At 60.8% G+C, this 22,341-nt stretch overlaps 2 protein-coding genes across 2 annotated transcripts in view; both read left to right on the forward strand.

Moving 5' to 3' along the window:
• BSN (bassoon presynaptic cytomatrix protein) overlaps window positions 1-12,796 on the forward strand; it is a 111,010-nt gene extending 98,214 nt beyond the window's left edge. Inside the window, exons 8-13 of the mRNA XM_062199952.1 lie at window positions 1,887-3,960; window positions 4,270-5,084; window positions 5,218-5,317; window positions 5,763-5,894; window positions 6,133-6,187; window positions 8,113-12,796. Coding sequence (XP_062055936.1) covers window positions 1,887-3,960; window positions 4,270-5,084; window positions 5,218-5,317; window positions 5,763-5,894; window positions 6,133-6,173 — 3,162 coding nt within the window. The 3' untranslated portion in view covers window positions 6,174-6,187; window positions 8,113-12,796. The remainder of the gene's footprint in view (window positions 1-1,886; window positions 3,961-4,269; window positions 5,085-5,217; window positions 5,318-5,762; window positions 5,895-6,132; window positions 6,188-8,112) is intronic.
• Window positions 12,797-14,440: 1,644 nt separating this feature from the next.
• Window positions 14,441-22,324, forward strand: APEH (acylaminoacyl-peptide hydrolase). Its single transcript, XM_062200882.1, has 22 exons — window positions 14,441-14,500; window positions 14,576-14,708; window positions 15,133-15,259; window positions 15,635-15,728; window positions 15,817-15,892; window positions 15,979-16,142; window positions 16,298-16,435; window positions 16,532-16,623; window positions 16,701-16,741; window positions 16,861-16,982; window positions 17,445-17,505; window positions 18,318-18,415; window positions 18,839-18,890; window positions 19,582-19,670; window positions 20,052-20,190; window positions 20,591-20,674; window positions 20,752-20,832; window positions 21,196-21,284; window positions 21,394-21,584; window positions 21,671-21,773; window positions 21,865-21,971; window positions 22,060-22,324. The coding sequence occupies exons 1-22, from the start codon at window positions 14,489-14,491 to the stop codon at window positions 22,163-22,165; spliced, it is 2,199 nt and encodes a 732-aa protein (XP_062056866.1). The 5' UTR covers window positions 14,441-14,488; the 3' UTR covers window positions 22,166-22,324.
• Window positions 22,325-22,341: the final 17 nt, after the last annotated feature.

Below are 22,341 nucleotides of genomic sequence, written 5' to 3' on the forward strand. Positions count from 1 at the left end.
CAGCCTCTCCCCAGCACCGTCCCTTTACCGCCCTTACCTAGTGCCACCCCTGCCACCTTCCCCTTCAGGTCGCTCCAGCCCTCACCTGCAGTCTGGGCCACTTGTACTCCAGGCTTCATCTCTGAATGTCCCCAGGAAAGTCAGTCGTGTATCTGAGTGAGCTGCTGCCCATCTCCCAGCCCTGGCCAGGCTCCTGTTGCCTCACAGTAAGCCCGAGCCCAGCGGCCTCACCCCTGAGGCCTGTCCCAGATGCTGCAGTGTGTTCCCTGCCGCCTCAAGTTCCCTGCCCCGACCCAGCCCTCAGTTGACGTACCTGTCTGCCCCTATAATAAGGCTCCTGGAGCATAAACGTGCCCTTGGCTGCAGCCTTCATTGTCAATGATGCACTCGGGGCTGTGGGCCACAGTGCAGTGAGGATAGGGGTGTGAGGGCTCAATGCCAAGGACTTCCGGTGCCAGGCTGAGCTCCTGGAGGTTCCAGGCAGAAGAGAGATGAGACAAAGCAGATGTTTCCATTTCTGGGATGGAATGTGGGCCCATAGGCTGCAGTGAAGATCATGGGGAGAGGAGGTAGGGGCCAGAGATGTCGTGAGGTGTATTTGCCCACGTTCTGGGTGGGATGCAGGGAGCGGAGAGGTTAGCAGTGACGAGCCTGGTGTGTGCAGGCCAGGGAGGGGTGGGGATGGGTGCAGGAGTCTGGGCTGGCAGGGAAAGCAGGTCGCAGGGGTGGGGGCAGGGGGTCCTGGCTCCAGGCACAGAGGTTCCCATGGGCTGGCCATGTGGGGCCAGGCCATCGTGCACACTGGTGGTCTGTGGCCAAAATAAGGAAAGACAGACAATAGGGTGAGGAGTTCAGAAGTTAAATTCACTTCATTAAAGGTCACCCTTTGTTCTGAGATTTGGGGAGCATTCTGTCATTTCCTTTGTGACCTAAGGAGAAAGTAGGTAGGAGGTTTTTATGTAGTTACTTAGCAAGGTGAAAAGTTAAGAATCCTGATGTCAGTCCTAGTATTTTGGGGGATCAGGGTGGTCCATGACCCCCCGAGACCATGGAGCATTCTCCAGAGGCCAGGAGCTAGAGATAAAGGGAGGACCAGAGTGAACTGGGTGGTGATGTGGCCCTGCAGGCCATGCAGAGCGTCGGAGGCAAGTGGGGAGGCAGACAGCGCTGCAGAGAGTCTCGGGCAGCAAGCCAGGCTGCCACAGATGGCGCCAGAGGGTACCTAGAGGTGTGCCCACTGCCCCAGAGAGCAGCAGTTGACCGAAGGATGTGCAGGGAGCTGGGGGCTGCACCACAAATGCAGCCTGGAGGGTTTGACAGAGGGTGGTGCAGGCACAGTGATGAGAGTGGAGAGCAGGCAGGTGGGCAGGAAGGAGAAGACTCAGAGCCTGCAACGGCTGACCTGCAGTCAGCATGTGCCCCTTCCCACAATCCTCTAGGGAGCCTCCGGACCCACCCATTCCTTTGTCCATGCCCTCCACTGCCCTCAGCTCCCAGCAGCTGCTTAGAACCCGAATCCCGAGCCAGACCTGTCTTCTCCTCGTGTTAGTAGGAGGCAGAGGGTGGCAAGCTCACTGGAGATGTGCAGGGGTTCTCAAAGCCACATGTGCCGGGCTAGTACTGGAAACCCATACAAAAGGGCATCCTGCCCCTTCCCTGCCCTCCCAGTGCACAGAGCTCTGGGGAAGAGAAGAACCTTAGAGTGATCATGGGCCTTCTCTCCAAGGCCAGTGGGTGGGCAGGGTAGGTCTCAAAGCTGCCTGGTGTGCACCAAAACGTGTGGAGCCCAGCTCCACCCCAGCCCAAGCCACATTCTCAGACCCCACACCCCGCCAAGTCACCCACACCTTGGGTCTCAGTGCTGCCCACCCTTCCCTCTGTCTCAGGTGTCGGCGCTGCCACCCAACGGCCTGGTCCGCAAGGTGAAGCGGACACTGCCCAGCCCCCCTCCAGAGGAGGCTCACCTTCCCCTGGCTGGCCAGGCCCCCCCACAGCTGTATGCAGCCAGCCTGTTGCAGCGAGGGCTGGCGGGGCCCACCGCTGTCCCTGCTACCAAGGCCAGCCTGCTCCGGGAGCTGGACCGGGACCTGCGGCTGGTGGAGCATGAGTCCACCAAGCTGCGCAAGAAGCAGGCAGAGCTGGATGAGGAGGAGAAGGAGATTGACGCCAAGCTCAAGTACCTGGAGCTGGGTATCACACAGCGCAAAGAGTCTTTGGCCAAAGACCGGGGTGGCCGTGACTACCCACCCTTGCGTGGTCTTGGTGAGCATCGTGACTACCTGTCAGACAGTGAGCTCAACCAGCTGCGGCTCCAGGGCTGCACGGCTCCAGCCGGACAGTATGGGGACTTCCCTGCTACTGCCGCTGCTCCTGCCACCCCCTCTGGCCCCACTGCCTTCCAGCAGCCACGGTTCCCACCTCCGGCCCCACAGTACACTGCAGGCAGTGGTGGGCTGACTCAGAACGGAGTCCCAGCCCACCAGGCACCCACCTACCCTGGCTCTAGCACCTATCCAGCACCTGCCTTTCCTCCTGGCACCAGTTACCCAACTGAGCCTGGCCTGACAAACCAGCAGGCTTTCCGTCCCACAGGCCACTATACAGCCCAAACGTCCATGCCAGCCACACAGAGCACCCACTTTCCAGTCCCAGCTGACAGCCGTGCCCTCCACCAGAAGCCACGCCAGACATCACTGGCTGACTTGGAGCAGAAGGTGCCCACCAACTACGAGGTGATCACCAGCCCCGTTGTAGCCATGTCTTCAGCCACCTCTGAAACCAGCTACAGTGGCCCAGCAGTGAGCAGCAGCTACGAGCAGGGCAAGGTCCCTGAGCTGCCCCGGGCCAGTGACCGTAGCGGTGTGAGCCAGAGCCCAGCCCCCACCTACCCTCCTGACTCACACTACACCAGCCTGGAGCAGAATGTTCCTCGGAACTACGTGATGATCGACGACATCAGTGAGCTGACCAAGGACAGCACCTCCACGGCCCCAGAGAGCCAGCGGCTGGATCCCTCGGGGCCAGGTGGCAGCGGACGTCCAGGGAAAGAGCCTGGAGAGCCTGGCGTCCTTGAGGGCTCGGCACTGCCCTGCTGCTATGCCCGAGGGGAGGAGGAATCCGAGGAGGACTCCTACGAGCCCCGTGGGAAGGTTGGCCACCACCAGAGCATGGAGAGCAATGGCCGACCAGCCAGCGCCCACTACTACAGTGACAGTGACTACAGACATGGGGCCCGGGCGGAGAAATATGGTCCGGGGCCCTCAGGACCCAAGCATCCCTCCAAGAGCCTGGCCCCCGCTGCTGTGCCGTCTAAGCGCAGCAAGCACCGGAAGCAGGGAATGGGGCAAAAGGTCTCCAAGTTCTCGCCTATTGAGGAGGCCAAAGACGTGGAGTCAGACCTGGCCTCCTACCCCCCCTCTGCCGTCAGCAGCCTGGCCTCTCGGGGCAGGAAGTTCCAGGACGACATCACCTACGGGCTCAAGAAGAACGTGTATGAGCAGCAGAGGTACTACGGGGTGTCCAGCCGGGACGCAGTGGAGGAGGATGACCGCATGTATGGTGGGAGCAGCCGGTCCCGGGGGGCATCCGCTTACAGTGGGGAGAAGCTGTCGAGCCACGACTTCAGTGGCCGAGGCAAGGGGTACGAACAGGAACGGGAGACTGTGGAGCGACTTCAAAAAGCAGGTCCCAAGCCCTCGTCCTTAAGCATGGCCCACAGCCGGGGACGGCCCCCCATGCGGAGCCAGGCTTCTGAAGAGGAGAGCCCCGTCAGCCCCTTGGGACGGCCCCGCCCTGCCGGGGGGACCCTCCCTCCTGGGGATAGCTGCCCGCAGTTCTGCTCCAGCCACTCCATGCCTGACGTCCAGGAGCACGTCAAGGACGGGCCTCGGGCCCACGCGTATAAGCGTGAGGAGGGCTACATCCTGGATGACTCCCACTGCGTGGTTTCCGACAGCGAAGGTAATGGCAGCTGGGGGTGATTTCTGCGGCTTCAGCACCTGGGGGGCCTGCCTGCGCGTGGGTCCCTGGGCCCCGAGATGTCCCAGCAGGGTCTGACCTGGCGCCTCGTGCAGTGAGCCTTGCCGCAGGCTGCCCTTGTCTGCTCCACCTGCGCCCTGGTGCCCCGGCTGAGGGGGGCGGGGGGCTGGGGGTCCAGTGATCTGCTTTCGGCTGTGGTGCCCGCTCTCTGGTGTCCTTGCATGGCTTCAGCTAGGCCTCCCCCTGTGGCCAGCCCGGGGGTTGATGGTGTTCTGTTTTTGGTCTCTGAAGCGTATCACCTGGGCCAGGAGGAGACAGACTGGTTTGATAAGCCCCGGGATGCCCGCTCCGACCGGTTCAGGCACCATGGGGGCCATGCAGTCTCCTCCTCCCAGAAGCGAGGCCCTGCCAGGCACAGCTACCATGACTACGACGAACCCTCCGAGGAGGGCCTGTGGGCTCCCGATGAGGGTGGCCCTGGCCGCCATGCCTCAGCCAAGGAACACCGGCATCACAGTGACCATGGGCGGCACTCGAGTCGCCACACTGGCGAGGAGCCAGGACGGCGTGCCGCCAAACCGCACGCTCGGGACATGGGTCGCCACGAGGCCCGGCCTCACCCTCAACCCAGCCCTGCCCCAGCCATGCCGAAGAAGGGTCAGCCTGGGTACCCCAGCTCTGCAGAATACTCACAGCCACCACGTGTTCCGTCAGCATACCATCATGCCTCCGACAGCAAGAAGGGCTCCCGGCAGGCCCACTCCGGGCCTGCTGCCCTGCAGCCAAAGCCAGAACCCCAGGCACAGCCACAGGCAGCTCCAGGTCGCCAGACGACTCCAGGGCCACAGCAGTCACAGCCACCGCCATCCAGACAGCTGCCTTCAGGGGCAGCCACACGCCAGCCACAGATGCAGCAGCAGCAGCAGCAGCAGCAGCAGCAGCAGCAAAGCCTTGGACAGCAGCCTCCACAGCAGGCACCGCCACAGGCTCGGCTGCAGCAGCAGAGCCAGCCATCTGCCAGGGGCCCGGCCCCTGCTTCCAGCCAGCCAGCAGGGAAACCTCAGCCAGGCCCCACGGCAGCCGCAGGCCCCCAGCCAGCAGGACCAGTAAGTAGGGCTGTCGTGTATGGATCCTACCCAGGGTGGGTGCTGCAACTGAAGTTCAGGCATCTTCTGGATTCCAAGCCGGGTGTGGGTGGCATCCACTGGCAGAATCTCAGCTCTGGATTCTGTGTTGCAGCCACGGGCAGAACAAGCAAATGGCTCTAAAGCCACAGCCAAGGCACCCCAACAGGGGAGGGCTCCTCAGGCTCAGTCGACACCAGGACCTGGATCTGCAGGTAAGCCTACCCTTTGGTTCCCTCGGTCACAGCCCCGAGTGTGCAGACTCTTCTCCCCACACAGCCACCTGTGCCCAAGTCCCCCTCACTCACCCTTGAGAAGGTGCCCAGTGGGCTGCAGACCTCCCCAGAGCCTGGGGTTGGAGTGAGCTGATGGTGTCACCAGCACTGGGGCCTTAGGGCCCAAGAAGCTCTGGGTGGAGAACCCAGAAGGGCATGGTGAGCCCAGGGCCAAGACTCTAGATTCTTACTCTCCCTTCTTTTCCCTTTCCTTTGGTCCCGTGCCTTTTCCTCTCTTTGCCTACTTCCCTCTTCCTCCCTGCTCTCTTTCTGTGTTCACGTTCCTCCAGCCTCCCCCTCCCTGCCTCTCACAGGACAGCTGGGTTCAGAGTCCTTCATGGCTACTCTCCCACTCAGACCCGTGTTGGTGGTTTCTTTCCCCCAGGCCTGAAGACTGGAGCCAGGCCTGGAGGCCCTCCAGGGGCTCCTGCAGGCCAGTCGGGTGCTGATGGGGAGAGCGTGCTCTCCAAGATCCTCCCTGGCGGGGCAGCAGAACAAGCTGGCAAACTGACGGAAGGTATGCACTGCACTGCCTGTGGCCAGGGCCCCGGGATGGCGAAGTGGGGTCTGTGGACGATTCCAGACTCAGGCACCTGGGCACTGGCCTGCCAGAGGGTGCACCTGCTGCCACCCAGTGGTCCTGTGGCCAGTCCCTGTCCCTTGGGCTGTACTTGGCTTCACTACACCAATGGCCATGATGAGAAGGGACCTGGCCTCCCTAATTTCCCTAATGCCTCTCTCTTTCTGTGTTACAGCTGTCTCTGCTTTTGGCAAAAAATTCTCCTCATTCTGGTGACCACGCCCGGCAGGGTGAGTATGAGCAGCCTGTTCCTGGCCTCTCCTGGCCAAGGCCTGGGGCACTGTGGGGGGGCTGAGCTCCAGGTCCCAGCGGGTTTCCTGGGAGGAGTCTAGTCTTGAGCAGGTGGTATGGCCAGAGCTGCAGTGTGCACTCCTGCGATACGGAAGGATGAGGGATTGTGCACAGACTCCTGACTCAGGACCAGTGTGGTAGAGCCCCAGGAGGAAGAAGAGGGTCAACATCCCGTCGTCCTCCTCACCCTCCTCTGTCCCCCTGTGGGGCTGTCACAGCAGTGGGCTGGCATCCGGTTCCGGGTGGGACCCACTGTGGAGCTGCTCCTCCCCAACCCTCCCCTATAAATGCCCCGCAGGCTCTTGAAGAGATGAAGAGAGTTGATAACATTGCTGTGGAAAAATCTCTGGAGGCAGAGATCTGGGCGCAGCTCTGGACTCTGCGTATAACAGTGAGTTTCAGCGCCAGGGAGGGATGGGCAGAGAAGGGGGTAAAGGGCTGTGACCTGGTTGAACACAGCCATCCAGTCTGCGTGTGCCTTAGAAAGGGTGTGGTGCGTCCAGCAGCCCTTGGGCCAGTGCCATTGAGCTGGCTGAGACGGTGGCAATGAGTCAGGCGGTGCACTCGGGGAAGGGCCCCGCGGCGCCAGCTGTGCCCCACAGCTTTCAGAGCATTGGACACTGAGTCCACGATTGTGGAGGACAGGGCAGCCTGTGGCTCTTGTTGGGGGACGCACCCCTTCCCTGGTATCTCTGGTCCAGCCAATGGGGAGAGGCTGGAGCTCCCAGACCCCACAGGGCGTCGTGGCTCTGGGTGTGAAGTCCAGACACTGCTGGCTTCCCAGGCTGAGCTTTTCATCCACAAGATGGAAGAGTAGAATGAGCAGAGAGGCAGACAGGAAAGGAACTCAAAAGAAAGGGCAGTCACTAGATAGGCAGCCTCGGTCTCAGGCTGTCAGCCCAGGGAGAGAGTAGAAGGGCCTAAGGACAGCAGCCCTGGCTCTGTGTGGCATGCAGCAGCCAAGGCAGGTCATCTGGGGCCTGCCCTGCCGCTGGCCTTGTCCCTGCCTCGCTGTGTGGAGGAGGGAAGAACATCATCTAGGCTGGAGCAGGCTGGTAGCCTGGCTGTCGATACTGCTGCTCTGTGCTCAGCTGGGGACCACCTCCCCCCATCCTGCAGCCACAGTAAGAAGATGGAAGTTTGGGCACTCTCACATGGGCAGGTGTGTGTGTGGTACCCGCGGCAGGGCCTGGCAGTCAGCAAACAGGTCACTTCAAAGGAGCCCTTGCCCAGGCCAAGCCGCTTATGGAAAGGGAGGAGCTGGGTGTGGTGCCAAGAGGGCTTCTGTGTGGAGGGGCGGTGGGCAGCCCCGTTTCTGCCCATTTACTTGGCAGATGCTGGCCAAGCTCCGGTGTATGCCAGGCCCTAGTTTAGGCACTGGGAATACAGCAGGGAACAAAACTAAGTTCCTGCCCTCCAAAGCCGACGGTCCACATAGGAAGACAGAGAATGAACAGATTAGAAAATAAGATTAAATTAGAAAGGTGATTTCTGACGTGATCAGGGTTTTGGAGCTGGTGCAGCAGGGCTGTGGGAGCAGGGCGGGCCAGCTCTAGAGGAGGGGTCAGAGCTGCAGGAGTGGAGGTGAGGCCTCGGGGAGGAGCTGAGAGCTGTGGCCGGCTGAGGGAGTCACCCCAGCGGAGGTTCTGATGGACTGCTGGATTTCAGGGACGGCACAAGCCAGCACAGCCAGAACCACAGCACAGGGCAGAGGTGGCCAGGGGCGAAGTCTGAGGGGGGTGGGAGTCAGCTGCGCCTTGAATGTATTCTGATAACGGTCGCCACAGTGCAGGCCCCGTGGTTTTCCTGCCTTCACCCGCCAGGGGGCCCTGCTGCCCCCTCTCATCCACATGTTTCCTTGCAGCTGCTGCCCTGGAGCAGACATGAACTCCGACGTGGAGCTGCAGGCAGAGATGGAGAGACAGCCCGTGGCCCTGGTGCATGGCAGTCCCACCTTGGATCAGGGCCAGCTCCCCGTTACTGAGAAGGAAAAGGGAGCACAGATATAGCTTTGTTCTGTGTCCTGCCACTGACTTCCCAGTTAAAGGAATCACCCTCCAGTTCTAGCATTTGGCTCATGATGGAGCCAAGTGGTCAACACTGCAGTGAATGCCCGTTGTCTGGTGCCTTCTGGAAGTTTCAGGGACGGGCTGGGAGAGGCTTGCCATTTTAAACATGGCGCCATCTCTTTCACTCTTAAGCAAAACACGAGGAACTTCTGTCACGTTAAAAGAAACGTCCCTTTCCGGCTGATCCGATTCTTCTATTTATTGGTTTGCTTAAGAGGCAGAGAGACGGAGTGAATTCCCATCCACTGGTTCACTCCCCAAGTGGCCAGGGCTGGGCCAGGCTGAAGCCAGGAGCCAGCATTCAGGTCTCCACATGGGTGGCAAGCACCCAACTACTTGAGCCATCACCTGCTGCCTCCCAGTGTGTGCATTAACAGGAGCAGAGCTGGGACTCAAACCCAGGTTTTCCAGTGTGGGCCACAGGCATGCAAACCTCACTGCCAGGCCAAACGCCTGCCCCACGCCTTGTATTTTCACTGAAAGGTGATAGCTGTACGTACTACGGGTTACAGAGCCTGATCCTTCTTTTTTCCTGCCTTCTCTGTGACCTCCATGCTGCCAGGTTCCCAACCCCCCCGGGCCTCAGTGGTGTGGGCCCCCGATACCCAGGCAGATGGTTGAGATGAGTGTGGGAGTGGGAAGCAGCCATCCATGATTCTTGTCAAAATCCTTCTTTCTTTTTCTTCTTCCTTCCCTCCCTCCTTATCTCTTCCAAGCATCTGCAATCTAGCAAACCCTTGGCCCAAAGATTCACACCAGGTGGGACGTGGCGGGCTGGCCTCAGTTGAGGACGGGAAGTTACCTGACAGCAGCTGCCTGCGTGAGATACCTGCTGGACGAGTGGGACCACTGGCCTGGGGGAACCCTGGTTGTCTTTGCCGAGACCCTGCTCTCCTCAGGGCACCGCCATTGAGGCACAGCCATCGGCCGTTGGGAGGGAGGCGCCCTCTGCAGCAGCCTGCACCATGGCTGTCTTGCCGCGAGTCCCACAGCCGCCTTTTTGCCCCGGTGCGTTATACGCAGAGTTTGGACACACACTGCCCTCCCTCCGAGATGCCAGAAGTTTTTCCACAGCCTTGGAGAGGGGCTTTGCCTGAGGGCTGGGGGCCCTGGGCTCCGTTTCCTTCACATTCCAGCTGGCCCAGATCCCTCTGTGGCCACAGGGCCCTGCCCCCATACCTTGCCCTCTGGGTGACATGGGAGCAGACCTTCTAGTGGCCAGCGTAGGGTTGGGAGAACTTTACAAACATTAGGACCTAACACTGTCTCATCGCTGAACTAAGAGGCCATAGCACCGACAAGCAGCGTGGGCGCCGGCTGAGGCTTCTCCCAGCCCTTTGGTGGCAGCGTGCGAGCACGCCAGCCATCATCTTAAAGCCATCCCCCTACCCATCGTGAGCATCCCAGCGGCACCACCATTGTCTCTACCAGCCGGCTCCTCCTCATCCTGACACCTGGGAATTTCTTTTGATTTCGAGAACAGCCTTAATCATTCCGCTTTGATTTACGTGTATACCTCATAAACATTCACTTTCGTTTTTCTCTCCCTTTCTCTCTTCTCATTGCTCACCCCCTTGCCTCTCCCTGCAGCACCACATTGTGACTGACGGTTTGGTTCTCTCTCTGCTCTGCCCCTGCTCGGCACGGGGAGAATGTTGACTCAGAAGCAATAGGGGGCGGCTTGCCACCAAGAGCACAACCCCGGGGCGAGGTCTAGGGAGGCCCCCCGCCCGCCTCTGTTTACTGTGCAATCCCAGTCCTTCTTAAGCCATCACCAGTGCGTGTGCTCAGAACAGAGGGGCCAGGGCTTCTGCCAGCCCAGGGAGAGGCCTGGAGCCCCACGTGGGGAAGCGTGGCACCGTTTCTCCACCTGGTGGCCTGGGTGGCATTCCTCCCCAGGACCCTTTCCTTGGGGGCCACCCTTCATCTTGGGCACAGCCACAAGTCTCATCTCTGATGTTCTATGCAATGAAATATAAACCCTCAAAGACAACTGTTAATATTTAATAAATTCCATGTTATGTATAAGGAGTTAATTGCAACCGTGCAATTGAGAAACTGGATAGATCTGCTCACATCCCCTCCTTCCCCCCCCACCGGCCCTCTCCCGTGTGTGTGAAATTCTCTGTCTGTGGCATGCTTGACCTGCGGCAGGACTCGCTGCTGTCGGGCGAGCCACCGCCTGCCCCGCCGTGGAGCATGCGCAGCTCGCAGCCTCTTTGCACGACTTCATCCATCTTAAACGCTCGACCCCTTTGCTTGGAGTTCTTTTTGCCTCAGAACCTCTCCTTCAGGAGCACTGCTAGCTGACTTCTGCACAGCTGGTGAGGACCCACCAGAGTTGTCGCCTGAGCGTGCCAGGCTGCGGGCCAGGCAGTGTGAGGCCCCACATACCCTGCAGCTTTCTCGTCCAAGAAGCAGGTAAAAAGGAGTCCGTGGAGTAGACACGATGGTGGGAGCCTGCCCAGGATGCATGTGTGCGAATGTTCTGAAGGTTTGCTGTAGGATTGCTATCCGTATGTCATTCTCTCCTCCTACCCGAGCCCCAGACCGGAGGCATCTGACTGCCCCTTCCCAGTGGGGCACTGCTTAAGGGCAGAACTGGGAAGCATTCATAGTCAGAGAGGCAGAGGCCAAAGACAGAACCTGGCTATGCTCTATGGGCCCCAGCTTCTGAGTGCAGCTGCTGCATGCCTCTCCTCTGTGGCTGGAGGCCTGGAGGGACTGGGAGCCCAGGAGACATGGGCTGTAGCCAGCAGGTCAGTGGGTGCTCGGGAAGAGCTGAACCTTTAGTGCTTGTGGCCTTTGGCTGACAGTGTCTTCTGGAACCAGAGCAGATGAACTATTTACATAGACAATGGCTTCAAGTAGAGTTTCTTGGGAAGTTTCTCAATAGCAAAACGTCCCTGAAGGTCCTGTGCGGCCCTTGCTGCCTCTGTTGCCAGGGCGTATCTTCCCTGCCCATCGCCTTCTCTGAAGCCCACCCATCCTCATTAGCTTCTCCACCACTGAGCTGAAGCATGGCAGGCGGGAGCTGCCTGATGCCTTGAGGCCTGATCTGCCTCCAGAGTGCTCTGGTTTGCACCGTGCGTTTCTCAGGGGTCCATGTTTCTCCTGGTTTTCTATAACGTCTGCACGCCCCTCCGAGGCAGATCCTGGCCCACCTCTGGTGGTTAGGATGGGACAAGCAGCTGTAGCCTTCACGTTGCACGTGGGACACCTGCTCATCCCCAAGATGCGCCTGGCTAAGGGAGGCTGGGGCCGGGTCTCTGTGGGGATGCACCTAGATACTTGGAGGCCAGAGCAGTGATCCTTTCCACTGAAGGCCAGGGGTGGGCTAGGAGCAGGGTGCAGGTGGGAAGATGTCAGCAGGTCCGCCTCCACCAGGCCCAGTCTGACTCTGAAGTGTTAACTTCTTAGCAGATTTCCTTCCTGGCCAAGGTCTCTGAGTTTGAAAAACCTGACATCTGCCATTCCTCATGCCCCTCTGTATCCCCAGGACACGTCATTGCCTCTCTGTGGAGGTGGCTGGGGCAGGCATCTGGGCTGTAGGTGTCTTGGACCCTGTGACTCTGGGGGCAATGCAGCCGGAGGCTGAGTGACCAGCATTTGGTGCCTTGGGAAGCAGGGAACAGCAGACCTGTTTCCAAATGGGCAAGGGGTCTCTGAGAGGCGATCGAGGCCTTCTCTGTACCTCCCTCCCCTGCGTCACAGCCAGGGTGTTGCCTCCTCTGCCCTCGCCAGGCCCCAGTGCACATGTCAGGTGGCAGCCCCACCCCCATCCTCTTAGTCCTCGGGTGGAGTGTGAGGGCTCAGGGCCAACAACGAAAGGGCAGCAATAGCAGCAACTGTGGCCCCTCTCCTGGAGCCTGTGGGGGCAGGCTCTTTGCCATGACAGTGTGCTCCTACCCTAGCGGCTCCTCCTCCGCCCAGCCCCCGCCATGCTGTAAATAGTTGTCATCGTGGACTCTGACAGGGTCAGAGGGACAGGCCTAATGAACCGAAACTCCTCCGAGATGCCAGCTCCGTCTCCCTGGGTGCCTGCAGCCCTGCTGCCATGCACACTGGGGAGGCCCTGGAGAGCCATGGAAATCGTGAGAGTGTGCACGCGAACCTATGTGTGAGTGTGTGTGTGTGCGCGTGTGCGTGTCTGTCTCATTCAGCTCCTCCTCGCCCAGGCAGCACCTGGAGAGGAGTGGCCATCCGCACCTTCTCCTCCAGCTTCCACGTCTTGTTTTTGGCTTTCCCTCCCTCCTCCCTCCTCTTTCCCTTCTTTCTTTCTCTCCTTCTTCATTTGAGGGGGGAAGAGTGCTGTACAAAGTCACACAAACAAGTTTACAGTTGTAAGTGCAATGACCCGAGTCCTCCAGCCGCCCTTGTGAACTGTGTGCCGTCCTCCTGTGCTCTGTGAGAACTTGTGGTACTTTCAGTGTCCCCCCCTGCATTGTGACAAGGTAATTCTGTGGTATCAGAATAAAAAGACTTGATATAAACAATCCACACACTGTCTCGGTTGGTTTCTAAAGTGGCAAGGCTTCACCAAAGGAGCAAATCACCAAGTTTGTGTCATGGTTAAAGGGAAGAGATGCAGAAGGGCTGGCATGCCTGTGGCTGAATTCGCACCAAGTCAGTCAAGCCACAAGGGATCCCCCACAGAGGTGGAGGCTCCGAGCTTGGACCTGCACGGGCTGTCGAGCGACAGTGGGCATCCAGACTGCACACACAGCTTTCTGGGATCTTGTGCTGGGAAGACAGGTGAGCAGGTGCTGCCCCCTGGTGCTGGCAACGAGTCCTACATCTGCTTGCCCTGCTCTGCCTACTCCCAACTCCCACCCTCGTAACCCAGAGTTGCCAGAAAAATTTAAAAACACAGATAAACAAAAGGAATACCGTCGTCTGTTGTCGATCATCCCCTCTCTGGACCTTCCCCTAGAGTTAACATCTTGAGACATATCCTTCCTTCCTGTCTTTCACCTTCAACAGAGGCCAGAGGTGCAGTACATCCTATTTGCTAGCCTTCCGTTTATTTCTACGTGTTCACTGCCCAGTGCCCAACCCCACAGACACACCAGGGGAGTTTACAGCCAGTCTGCTGCACACACTCCGAGGGACAGGCACCATATACTCCATTTTCCTAAAACAAACAACGCTTGATGAACCTCCTGGTTTCCAGAGATGGCTGGGGTCACTCTTGGACTCCTGGTTCTGGCCTTAACAGTCCTGCACACACTGAGTGCTCAATAAATGCAGGTGACCTCTGAATGCAGGGATGGTTTTGACTTAGCCACTAATGTTCAAGTAACGATGTCGCCGTTAGGGAAGGGGAGGCTGCAGGCCAGGCAAGTGGAATGTCAGTCAAAGGCAAGGCAGCGTGCAGGGACCCGGGTGTGAAAGCAGGCGGGGAAGAAGAAGGGGCCGTCCCAGTTGGCTTGACTGCTGCGCAGCCTCTCCAGTCCCGTGCCACTTGCTGAGGAAGCCTGCCTGTCCAGGATCTTTGTTCCCACAGGCAGCTAGGGGCCTGACCCCCACCAGGCCCTCTGCACCCAAGAGCTCGGGCCCACCGGCTCACCATCCCCAGCAAGGCGCCACTGCGAAGAGCCGGTGAGGGCTGCGGGGACTGATAACTCAAGGGTCAGGCCTGGTGACCGATAAGCCCAGACAGCACCCTGTGAGCCCCGCCCCGATCTAGCCGCCCGGGAGGCCCCCAGGATGGGGAGCGACCCTGCAACCGGCCCTACAGACCACCTGGCCCGCCCCACCCCGCTTCCTCAACTCTTCATTGGTCGGCATTCCTCTCAGGCCCCACCCCCCCAGCGCTCCGGCCTCACCCTAGTCTCACGCTGGCCCTGTCGATCCTCCCCGACAACCTGCCCCTGCAGGGCCGCCCCTTTCTCGGAGATCCCACGGCCTCCCCTGTCAGTGGGCGGCGGGCGGCTCGACCTCCAGACCCCGCCTCCCAGCAGCCCCGGCTCGCCCTGCCCCTGCAGGCCGGCGGCCCTCCTCCCCGGACTTGTCCCTCCAGTCCCGCCCCGTCTGCCAGCGGCGCGCTCCCATTCGTCGAGGGATCGCCTCCGGGCCGTAGCGGAAGCCGGCCGGGCCGCCGCAGGCTACGCCCCGCGAGGCCTCACTTCCGGGCGCCTGCACGCGCCGCTCTCCCCGCCTGCGGAGACTATGGAGCGTCAGGTGAGGGCTCGGCCCGCGGTCCCCGTGGTCCGTGCAGCCCGGGCCGGGCCTGAACCTGGTGTGTCCCCTGCGCAGGTGCTGCTGAGCGAGCCCGAGGAGGCGGCGGCGCTGTACCGGGTCCTTAGCCGCCAGCCCGCGCTGAGCGCCGCCTGCCTGGGCCCGGATGTCACCACGCAGTACGGGGGCCGCTACCGGACAGTGCACACTGGTGTGTGTACAGTGGGGAACTGGGTGGCAGCGGGGCCGTACACTCTGGGGGCGTGGAGGGGGCGTGTGGGGCTCGCTGCGTGACCGTGCACGCGAGTGTGTGGAGAAGCCGGGGCTTGGAGGGTAAGCCCCCCAAGGTCCCTGCACAGGGGTGTGCCTAGGAGTGCGAGAGTTGAGGGTGTGGGAGTCGAACTTTGACCTGGGTGCTGAGTGTGGGCCTTCCTCGGTCACGTGCCAGGCTGCCCTCAAGATTCCAGGCTGGGTGCAGGAGGCAGTAGTGAGTCGTCTGTGGCCAGCTGTGGGCCAGCCTGCACCCAGGGTGTCTGGAGAGCGATTGGGGAAGGTGGATCCGGACATGCCTGGGCTAAGGGACAGTGGCCGGGACTGGCCAAGACAAGCTGAGCCGTCTCGCGCTTCCCTCACAGAATGGACGCAGAGGGACCTGGAACGCATGGAGAACATCCGATTCTGCCGCCAGTACCTGGTGTTCCACGATGAGGATTCAGTGGTGTTTGCAGGGCCTGCGGGCAGCAGCGTGGAGACCCGGGGGGAGTAAGTGTGAGGGAGGACTGTCACGGACAAGGCCACCGCCGTCTAACGCAAGCCTTTACGAAGGCTCACCAGGTGCCTGGCTGTGCGTGGGCCCAGAACGAGGCCAGGAGCCGGGCTCCTGCCTTGGGAGCTCACCGGCTCTCCGGTGACGTGATCCGCACCAGAGGCATGGGCCGGACCGGAGCCCCCAGAAGCCCAGGGAAAGGCTAGGCCAGCTGCCGTGGGCGTTGGGGAGCCCCGAGGTGCTGTCGGGGCTGGTGTGGGCCAGAACCTCACGAATCTCCTCTGGGAGGTTGTGGCAGGTAGGGATGCGTGCCGGGGCTTGTTGCTGAGGGGGGAGGCGTTCCTGACCGCCCACCCCACACCTTCCCCAAGGTTGCTGAGCAGAGAGTCCCCTTCAGGCACCCTGAAGGCGGTGCTGCGCAAGGCTGGAGGCACCAGCCCCGGGGAGGAGAAGCAGTTCCTGGAGGTGAGTCCCCCTGGGGCCAGATGGCGGAGGCCCCACAGAGGAGACTGGGGGGGCGGGGGCCAGCAGCCTGACACCCGTGTGTCCTCAGGTCTGGGAGAAGAACCGGAAACTCAAGAGCTTCAACCTGTCGGCGCTGGAGAAGCATGGGCCTGTTTATGAGGACGGTGAGGCGCCCGCTGGCGAGCAGGCAGGTGGACGGGAGGGCACTTGTAGCCCTGCCTCCTCCCTCATTGGCCCTCCCTGTGCCCAGACTGCTTCGGCTGCCTGTCCTGGTCGCATTCAGAGACACACTTGCTGTATGTGGCAGAGAAGAAGCGGCCCAAGGCCGAGTCCTTCTTTCAGACCAAGGCCTTGGACGTCAGCGCCGGCGAGGACGAGACGGCCAGGCCGAAGAAGCCAGACCAGGCCATCAAGGTGCTCGAGGCCGTGGCCAGTCCGTGAAGGCCCTGCAGGGCTCAGTGTGCTCCCTTGCCACGCTGTGCCTGCCAGAACCGGGGAGGCACTGGCTTCTAAGGCGGCAGGGCAGGGTCTTGCGGACAAGCTGGGCGTTGATGGTCTTGTGTTCTCAGGGGGATCAGTTTGTGTTTTATGAAGACTGGGGAGAAAACATGGTGTCCAAAAGCACCCCTGTGCTCTGCGTCCTGGATGTTGAGAGCGGCAACATCTCTGTGCTCGAAGGGGTCCCTGAAAACGTGTCCCCTGGCCAGGTCAGCAGCGTCTTGTCCTGTGTTCCTCCTGGAGCCTAGGGTCCCTGCTTGAGCCACGGCCCCTTAACCATGCCTGCCCCGTGGTCTTGTTTACAGGCATTTTGGGCCCCTGGAGACACGGGTGTGGTGTTTGTGGGCTGGTGGCATGAGCCCTTCCGGCTAGGCATCCGCTTCTGCACCAATCGCAGGTGAGGTAGTGGGACTGGGCAGGAGCCCCCGCAGCCCAGCTGGCCTTGAAGCTGAGTGTCTTCTCTGGCGGTTCCAGGTCAGCCCTGTACTATGTGGACCTAACTGGGGGGAAGTATGGTAAGTGGCAGGCACCCACCTTCGCTGGCACACGTGGGCCCTACCTGCCTGCACCCACCTTTGCTGGCACACATGGGCCCTACCTGCCTGTGTGATGCCCACATTTCCGTTTGGCACAGAGCTCCTCTCAGATGACTCCCTGGCCATCTCTTCTCCACGGCTGAGCCCAGACCAGTGTCGCATTGTATACCTGCGGTACCCATCTCTGGTCCCCCATCATCAGTGTAGCCAGCTGTGCCTGGTAAGCTGGAGGAGGGGATGCAAGCCGAAGGACCAGTGTCCTCTCCCCAGAGGCCCCCAGCGGATGCCCTCCTGTCCTGTGGGCAGTCATGTGGGCAGGGCCTAGAGGCTGAGTGCTGGCCCAGAGGGCGTTCACTGTGTTCACCGTGAGCGCCGCTGCCTTGACCGTGTCTTTCGTGGACAGGAGTGCTTGTCCCCATGGTTCTCCTCTGCGTGTAGCCAGCTCTGTGTGGGCCTAGGTAGGGTGGGAAGTTACATAGTCCCAGTCCCTGTCCAGGAAGAGCTTTCGGCACCAATGGAAGAAGTCAGGGCCGGGCCTGTCTGAGGCCCTTCCAGGCATCTGGTCCGGATCACTGGAAAGGAGGCGGGCTCGTCTCAGGCCCCTTCCTTCTGAGGCTGTCGTAGAAGGGGAGCAGGACACTGTCCGTGCCCCGGTGGACCTGACTGTCGTGTTCTTCTGCAGTACGACTGGTACACCAAGGTCACCTCGGTGGTCGTGGACATTGTGCCTCGGCAGCTGGGAGGTAAGGGGTGCCTGGCGGGCGGTGGCGTGGAGGCTGCAGCCAGCTCTTGCCCTGCCGTCTGTTCCCTCCCTGCCCTGCGATCCTTCTGAGGGCCGCTGCTCCTTCGAGTGGGTCGGAGGAAGTACCCTAGGTCCACAGCGTACCCCGGGCCCAAGGGGGGGTGCTGTCCTGCCATCCCATCCCGGCTCCTGATTCAGTCAGCCAGGGCCCTGGGTGAGTTCTGTCACAGAGAGGCGCCTGCTTGCTCAGGCCAGCCCATCAGTCCCCAGGAATGCCGTCGCCGGGAGGCTCACCGTTCTCCCGCAAGGTTGCAGTGGTGGGAGCCGAGTCCCAATCCCTGCTCTGTCCTGACTTAGCTGTGTGGCCCCGGCCCCGGCCCCAGGCCTCCGCTTCATCTGTGGAGGGGGTGGTTGCCTTGCCTTCTTTGTCGGGTTGAGTGAGGGCTGCTCTGAAAGGGTAGGTAGCACCCTGTGTCAGGCGCTGTGCTGAGCAGGCAGGTGTTACCCTAACCTGGTTAAAGCCCCTGCCGGGGGCCCAACAGGAGCAGCCCTCAAGGAAACCAGTGCTTTTCTCCTGAGCACCCGTGGTTTCTCTCAGAAGCTCTTGGGTTCTGCCTTTCCTGGCTCCTCAGCCTCTACTCAGGCTGCTGCTCTTCCCCGGACATGCCCGTGTGTGGGACTGCAGGGGCCCAACTGGCAGCTGAGCAGGGGCCCAGGGGTCCCAGGTGTATTCTCCAACAGCCCAGCCTGCCCTGTAGTCTTGACCTCTAAGCCTCCACTCCTGGATGAGCCCCCAGCCTCCCGTCTTTGCAGAGAACTTCTCTGGAATCTACTGCAGCCTTCTGCCTCTGGGGTGCTGGTCGGCTGACAGCCAGAGAGTGGTCTTCGACTCCGCTCAGCGCAGCCGGCAGGTAAGGTGCCCTGTGTTGAGGGGCGGCCACCGTGATGAGCCCCCAGCAGCCTGGGCCCTGGGGTTCAGTGCCCAGCACGGGTCTTCTTGGCCCCTTCAAACCTGCCTGCTTTCATCCTGGAAGGGACTGGTTGCTGGTGCCCCATGACAGAAGCCTCCCATGCCCCTGGATGCTCTCAAAGAGCAGCTCGTGGGGAGAGGACTGTCCATCCCCCAGGGATGGGCCAGGGCACCACAGTGTGCCAGGCTCCTGAGTGTGCTATCATTTGCTCCTGCGCTGGCTCAGAGGCATTCCTTCCCTGTTGCCATGGTTGCTCAGAGCCCTGGCCTAGCCCAGCAGTTCCCAAGAGAGTAGAGAGAAGGTGGGATGCGACCCATGGGGCTCTCAGATGTGGTTCCACAGAAGGCTTTGTCTCTGCTCCAGGATCTGTTTGTCGTGGACACGCAGACGGGCAGTGTGACCTCCCTCACAGCTGGTGAGCAGGCCGCCGGGGTGGTGGGTAGGCCTGGTGCTCTGCAGCAGGGCCAGACCTTACCCAGCCGACGTCTACCTCTGCTGCTCACCTGCCCGCAGTACGCAGCTCTGCTCCTGGGCCTGGCTCGGCCTTAGCCTGGCCACACCCCTGCGCCTAAAACCCACAAACTGTCCCTTGCCAAGGTCTGCCAGAGTCATTCTGTTCCCTCCCCTTACCCTGGGGGCCCTATCTCAGGCAGAGGCAGCCGTGCCCAGGGGAAGCTGGGTATTGACTCTCCCATTTGTCCCACCCTCAAGCCTGGTGATTCTGTCCTTGAAATATCTTTTGAGTTTTCCACCTGTCCTGCCTCTACCTGTGCCTGCACAGAGCTCCCAAAGGGTTGCTCTAAGCCTGTTTAAACGTCTATCTGGAGCCCCCCTCAGAATCAGCACCATCCCCCACCCCACCCCGCTCCCCGGGCCCAGCTGCCACTCCTGCCCACTGTAGTCATGCAGCTGGGCGGATGGACCTTGGTGCGTCCCCAAGCCGGGCAGTTCCTGGGCACACCCAGTGTCGGCCAGGTGAGCGAGGCACTGTGCAGCTGGGTGTTTGTGAGGGGGCAGCTGTCCATGGAACCTCTGGCCTGGGACTCTCAGCATCTGAGAAAGGAGGTGGCCCCTGCCAGACAGTGAGTGGCATCTGCTTTCTCCAGGGGGTTCCGGTGGGAGCTGGAAGCTGCTCACAATTGATCAGGACCTCATGGTGGCCCAGTTTTCCACCCCCAGCCTACCCCCAAGTCTGGTGAGTATGGGTGGGTCTCAGGCCAAGAGGGAGGGCAGAGCTCCTTGTGGCCCTAGAGGCCAACACACCAGTCCAGTGTAGTCCAATAGGATTTGGCCCTCATGGGGAGGAACTGCTGGGCAAGGTACTGCTGTGTATAGGACAGGGTACCTGGGGAAGTGGCCAGTACAAAGTCACTACAGGGCCCAGGGCGACAGCAAAGGCTGGACCCTCAGGAGGGAGGGGTGTGTGTGTTTCCATGAGCACCTTGGTAGTCACCAGTTCGAACAGGAATCCGTGCCACATCCTCTGGAGTGGAGCTGCCCACCTCCCACTCGGGGCAGAAGCAGCAGAGCAGGGGGACACCTAGACCACCTGTGACACACTCCTCCCCCTTGGCAGAAAGTGGGGTTCCTGCCTCCTGCAGGGAAGGAGCAGTCAGTGTCATGGGTGTCTCTGGAGGAGGCCGAACCCATTCCTGACATTCACTGGGGCATCCGGGTGCTGCAGCCACCACCGGAGCAAGAGAACGCGCAGTACGGTGAGCTGGGCCTTGGGCAGAGGGACACCTGCAGCACACAGCGTCCCGTCTGCACGTTACGGGGTTTCCTGCGATTGCCTCTGAGAAGTTTGCCGTTCCCTTTGTGGGTGGTAACGCGGAGCAGCATCCAGGCCTCTGAGCACCTGCTCTGAACATCAGAACTGAGCAACACCAGGCCAGAGCATCTGTGGTGGGGAAACCGAGGCCTCTGTGACCACACCTCTTCCAGGATGCTGCTGGCTCCCTGACCAGGACAGAAGGGACATGAGCGTTCTGGGGTCCTCACCTAGCCGGGTGGGCTGCCTTGGTCAGGACTTGGTTCCAGAGGTCAGCCCCAGACCTGCAGCTGTCCATGAGGACGGCCCTGCCTGCCCTGCTGACTGCTGCCCTCTTCCTGCAGCTGGCCTCGACTTCGAAGCCATCCTTCTGCAGCCCGGCAGCCCTTCGGATAAGACCCAGGTGCCCATGGTGGTCATGCCCCACGGTAGGCATCGAGCCCAAGAGCCCTTGCCCTCCCAGCCAGCCCAGCTGGCCTTTTTACCCTCTGCTCCCTGTCTGCAGGGGGCCCCCATTCATCCTTTGTCACTGCCTGGATGCTGTTCCCAGCCATGCTCTGCAAGATGGGCTTTGCAGTGCTACTAGGTGAGTGAGCAGGGACCTGTGGCTCTGTTAGGACTGTGGTGGAGCGATGGGTGGTTCTGGATTGTACAAGCACCGTGGTTGCCACTCCAGTCTCTGGGCCTTTCTGTAACCTGACCTGGTAAGCACTCCCAGGAACTCCCTGTGCCCAGCCTCTGGCTCCATGGTGTGGTAATAACATGAACTAACTTGGGACTTCATGGAAAGGTTGCTGTGGTCACTGGGTTGTAGCTTCAAATCTCCAGGCTCCTTCCCCCAGTCTGAGATGTAGCGGGTCCCAGTACCCACTGCCCGGATGGGTGGAAGGGTGTCTCGGGGCCAGGACAGTGGCCTGATCACCTTGTCTGGTCCCTCCCTGGCCTCCAGTGAACTATCGTGGCTCAACGGGCTTTGGCCAGGACAGCATCCTCTCCCTCCCAGGCAATGTGGGCCACCAGGATGTGAAAGACGTCCAGGTAGCAGAAACTGGGCTCCTCCAGGACAGGCTTGGAGGGTGGGCTGTCGAGGTGGCTCCGTCCAGCTGGGCAGGCAGCTGGCTGCAGTGTGCTCTGCCCCTTCCTGTAGTTCGCAGTGGAGCAGGTTCTCCAGGAGGAGCGCTTTGACACAGGCCGCATAGCCCTTATGGGTGGTTCCCACGGTGGCTTCCTCTCCTGCCACCTGATTGGCCAGTACCCAGAGACCTACGGTGCTTGTGTGGCCAGGAACCCTGTGACCAACATCGCCTCCATGATGGGCTCCACGGACATCCCTGACTGGTGGGTGTGCCCACAGGCCCCTGCCCTTCTCTCCAACTCTGTAGGCCCCCGGATTCTGGGGGATGCAGCAGTGCAAAATCTTGCAGGTGTGTGGTGGAGGCTGGCTTCCCGTACAGCAGCGACTGCCTGCCAGACCTCAGTGTGTGGGCAGACATGCTGGACAAGTCACCCATCAAGTACATCCCTCAGGTACGTGTACCTCCTCTGGGCCACTCGCACGCGTGTCTCCAGACCCAGGGCCCAACTCACGTGCCACCCCACCCCCACCCCACACACCCAGGTGAAGACGCCCCTGTTACTGATGCTGGGCCAGGAGGACCGGCGCGTGCCCTTCAAGCAGGGCATAGAGTATTACCGTGCCCTCAAGGCCCGGAATGTGCCTGTGCGGTGAGTGCAGCAGGACAGCCCTGGCAGCTGGTGGGCAGGTGAGCATGAGAACCTCCAGTCTGACAGTAGTACTGCCCACCTCTTACAGGCTCTTGCTGTATCCCAAAAGCACGCACGCACTCTCAGAAGTGGAGGTGGAATCAGACAGCTTCATGAATGCTGTGCTCTGGCTGCGCACACACTTGGGCACCTGAAGCCCTGCCATGCTACGCACGCTGGTCAGCCCATGTCCTCTTGCTCCTGGGGAGCTCCAGGGTCTGGCAGAGCCACGAAAGGATTCCTGGGATCTGGACTCCGTGGATGGGTGGGCAAAGGAATGTGGGCTGTGTAGTTACAATAAATGGGGACAGAGAGCTGGTTCCTGCTGGTA

The sequence above is a fragment of the Lepus europaeus genome, chromosome 9, assembly GCF_033115175.1.
Source record: "Lepus europaeus isolate LE1 chromosome 9, mLepTim1.pri, whole genome shotgun sequence".
In the NCBI taxonomy this organism is placed as follows: Eukaryota; Metazoa; Chordata; class Mammalia; order Lagomorpha; family Leporidae; genus Lepus; species Lepus europaeus.